The 3305-nt window shown below is 34.4% G+C and overlaps 1 protein-coding gene across 1 annotated transcript; it reads left to right on the top strand.

Annotated features, from left to right (window-relative positions):
- The first annotated feature begins 506 nt into the window (after positions 1-506).
- Positions 507-1439, top strand: LOC111614197. Its single transcript, XM_023355580.1, has one exon. The coding sequence runs from the start codon at positions 507-509 to the stop codon at positions 1437-1439; it is 933 nt and encodes a 310-aa protein (XP_023211348.1).
- Positions 1440-3305: the final 1866 nt, after the last annotated feature.

Genomic DNA, 3305 nt, shown 5'->3' with positions numbered 1-3305 from the left:
CTTGCGCGCCCGCGCTGTGTCTTTATGTGATTTTTAATTTCTTTTCTCAGGTTGCTAGAACAACGGGGACGAAATTCTTAATCACTTTGTGGAAATTTAAGAAGATACAATAGGAACGTATTTTATTTCATTTGAAGGTAAAGCAAGTTCTACAAAGCATAAATCTGTTTATAAATATTATGTACCTACACTAAATGGCCGTCGCGTTTTTTAAATATAAATGCTATAAATCACGTTTGGGATGTTCTAGAGAGACATCTTTTATGTTTTTAATATCCTCCTTCTGAGAACCTTATATCTGCACAAAGAAAGGCGCTCATCCAGTTGACCAGAGCTTATTGCACAACCCCTAATGTCTCCATCCAAGTTCTGGCAAGATGTCCTCCTATTGATAAGATCATTGACTATACTCATTGACTATACTGCAAAAAATTTGGCATATCAAATGGGGACAGAATATACAAACTGATAATTACATTATTAGGGCAGAGGACGTCAAAAGACCAATGGCTTTTAATCAATCAAGACATCCTGCCACCACAAATAATTTTGCTATTAACACCTATGATAATGCAGACTTTCATCTTTTTACAGATGGCTCTAAAACGGGTAACCGAGTAGGCTGCAGTTTTATTGCATACTGCCGTGAAGAGATATTGACTATGGAACAATATCGACTTGGTGAAAATTGCTCAAATTTCCAAGCCGAATTGTTCGCCATTGGAATGGCTGTTGCTTGGTGCAAGCACAATTATACAAACAAAAGGATTTCTGTTAATACTGATTGTTCTTCTGCCATAGCTCTTCTAAAAATTAGAAACTATCATCCGATTGCAAATCGTATACAAGATATCATAAATACATTCACTTGTCATTTCGCTATAAACTGGATTCGAGGACATCAAGGGCACTATGGAAATGAACTGGCAGACGAACTTGCAAAAGAGGCTTCTTATAAGGAGGACTTACCTGTATCTTACAAAATAATTAGTATACAAACAATTAAAACTATCCTGTGGAAACAACTAATTCATGCATGGCAGCTTCAATGGAATAATATTAATAATAAAACACATGAATATATTACAGATATTACAAATTTCCTTAGTAATAAATGGTACAAGCCTACCCACCAACTCACACAAATATTAACAAATCATGGGAGATTTTATTCATACCTTTCAAGATTCAAGGGCACATCAAACTCAAGATGTCTTATATGTGATTGCAACGACAGCAGCGATCATTATATTTATACATGCCCTATGCTAGAAAATGAAAGATTGATTTTAAAACTGTTACTTGAGTCTCATGATCTCCATTGGCCACCTCCCACCTTAGAACGTCTCTTTGATCACAAAGATACCTTCGATGCCTTTGTACAACTCGTTAACATGTATTTTGTAAGGACCAGTGTACCAGCTTATTCTGGCCATTAATGGCCAACTGTTGGTTAGTGAAAATATAAATTACCCTAATATAATTATTTCGTGATTGTACTTGTAGTCTGCATTTTCTTTTGGAAGGTTTAGCATTGATACCATGGGTTCTCTATCGGCGTTTTGTCTATTTTATTTCTTTTATTATTATATATTTTACATGTTTTGTTGTATTCTCGTTAACACACTTACCCTCGTTATACTTATGTGCCCTACTCTTTTTATAATACTTGATTGGCCGTACTTGTGAAATATTTGCTTAAGGAATCTGGTTTTGACTTTGTATTACTATGCCCAAAAATATGTCACATCATTGACGAAAGACTTCAATAAACAACCAACGTATGTGATCATAGGACATCATAGATGCTGTACAACTGTGTTGAAACTCTATACAGTGTCCTTCATCGATAGGTCTAATGCACTGGTTCTTCCCTAAATAATATATGATGTTATGTATTTGTGCTCAGAAATGTGTCTCATCAATGATAAGAGACTTCAATAAATAATCAAAGTATCCATACATTGAACGTCATAGATGATGTACAACTGTGTTGAAACCTTATTTAGCGTCTTCCTTCGGCTGGTCTACTGTTCTGGCTGGACTACTACTCTGGTATAATTCCACAAACGTTGTGCAATAGTGATATTCGAGAAGAATTTGTCTGCTACATATGTGAATTAAGTGCATCTACTGGCATTGTGATTCTGTATCGGCGTTTGCTTCTCATGCATACATAAGAGGCAAATTTTGTGGATAACAGTGGTGTGCCTGGAGCTGTACCATGGCAATAAGAATCACACAAGATATACCTGGAGCTATGCTAGCAGCAAGATTTATAAGGAAGAGCAAAGGCGTTGGACAACTAATTCTGGAAAATCGTTGACAGAGGACTATATTCTAATAAGATCTGTATAAGTCTCCTGGTCTGGATTGTGCAGGAGTTTCACTTCAGCAGAAAAAAAAAACTTTTATCTAGTCTGATTCGAAAACCTCTGCTGAAACAGAATTGCCGCGTAAGATAACAAAACATATGTTCCTCGTGTAACTATATAATGTTATGACTCTGTCACATTTCCAGCAACTTTTATGTTTTAAATTTATTTTTATCTATTAATACTTATTAATGTTTTTCACGCGTGTATAACCTTATATATATAATTGTACACGCGTTAATTAATTTTATTTACGTTAATAATTAGTTATCGAAATCTTCAGTGTAAACTATGTAATTTCCTGTATACACCCGGTAATACTTAGTGGCACCGGGATATGCCATATGGCATATTGATCAATAAATATCTGTATCTGTATCTGAGAACCTTTAGAAATTCTAATTATCGCCACAATAAGAATGCAAATATTCCGGTATACATTGTTCTCTGGTTTTTTGAACAATTGATAAAGAGTATTAAACAATGCTGTGATATATTTATTTCCAAAAGTAATCATACATCATATTAAAGTAAATTATATATTTCACACGTACAGTACATGTTTGCTCTTACGATTTACTAAAATGCATTTAACTGACGTTTCGTGCAGGCGAGTACAGATGTAGAAAGAATGCTTTCTAACATGTGGCTGTAATGGACTGCTCTAATGTGCAAGTAATTTTTCTTTGAAATAATTTGCAAAATTACTTAAAAAAAATAAGGTCATTAAAAATTCTCGTTAATTCGAACTATCTGAGTTCGAGTTTACGAATATTTACAGGATTGCATGATTGGGCTACCAGTAGTAGATTGAGATGTTTGTAGGAGCTAGGTTACTACATTTGTGTTACTCGATATCTTTTGGCCCATTTAAAAATACCTTGGGCTTCACTTCCAGGAATTCTGCTTTACTTTTTATAAAATTTATCT

The sequence above is a fragment of the Centruroides sculpturatus genome, unplaced genomic scaffold, assembly GCF_000671375.1.
Source record: "Centruroides sculpturatus isolate CEXI.00-Female unplaced genomic scaffold, Cexi_2.0 scaffold1230, whole genome shotgun sequence".
Taxonomy (NCBI): Eukaryota; Metazoa; Arthropoda; class Arachnida; order Scorpiones; family Buthidae; genus Centruroides; species Centruroides sculpturatus.
The sequence above is the reverse complement of the archived record's forward strand: the minus strand, read 5'-3'. Positions and strand labels throughout refer to the sequence as shown.

Bases quoted from the DNA above. Each gene is read 5' to 3' on its own strand.
- LOC111614197 (XM_023355580.1), top strand. From the start codon at position 507: ATGGCTTTTAATCAATCAAGACATCCTGCCACCACAAATAATTTTGCT.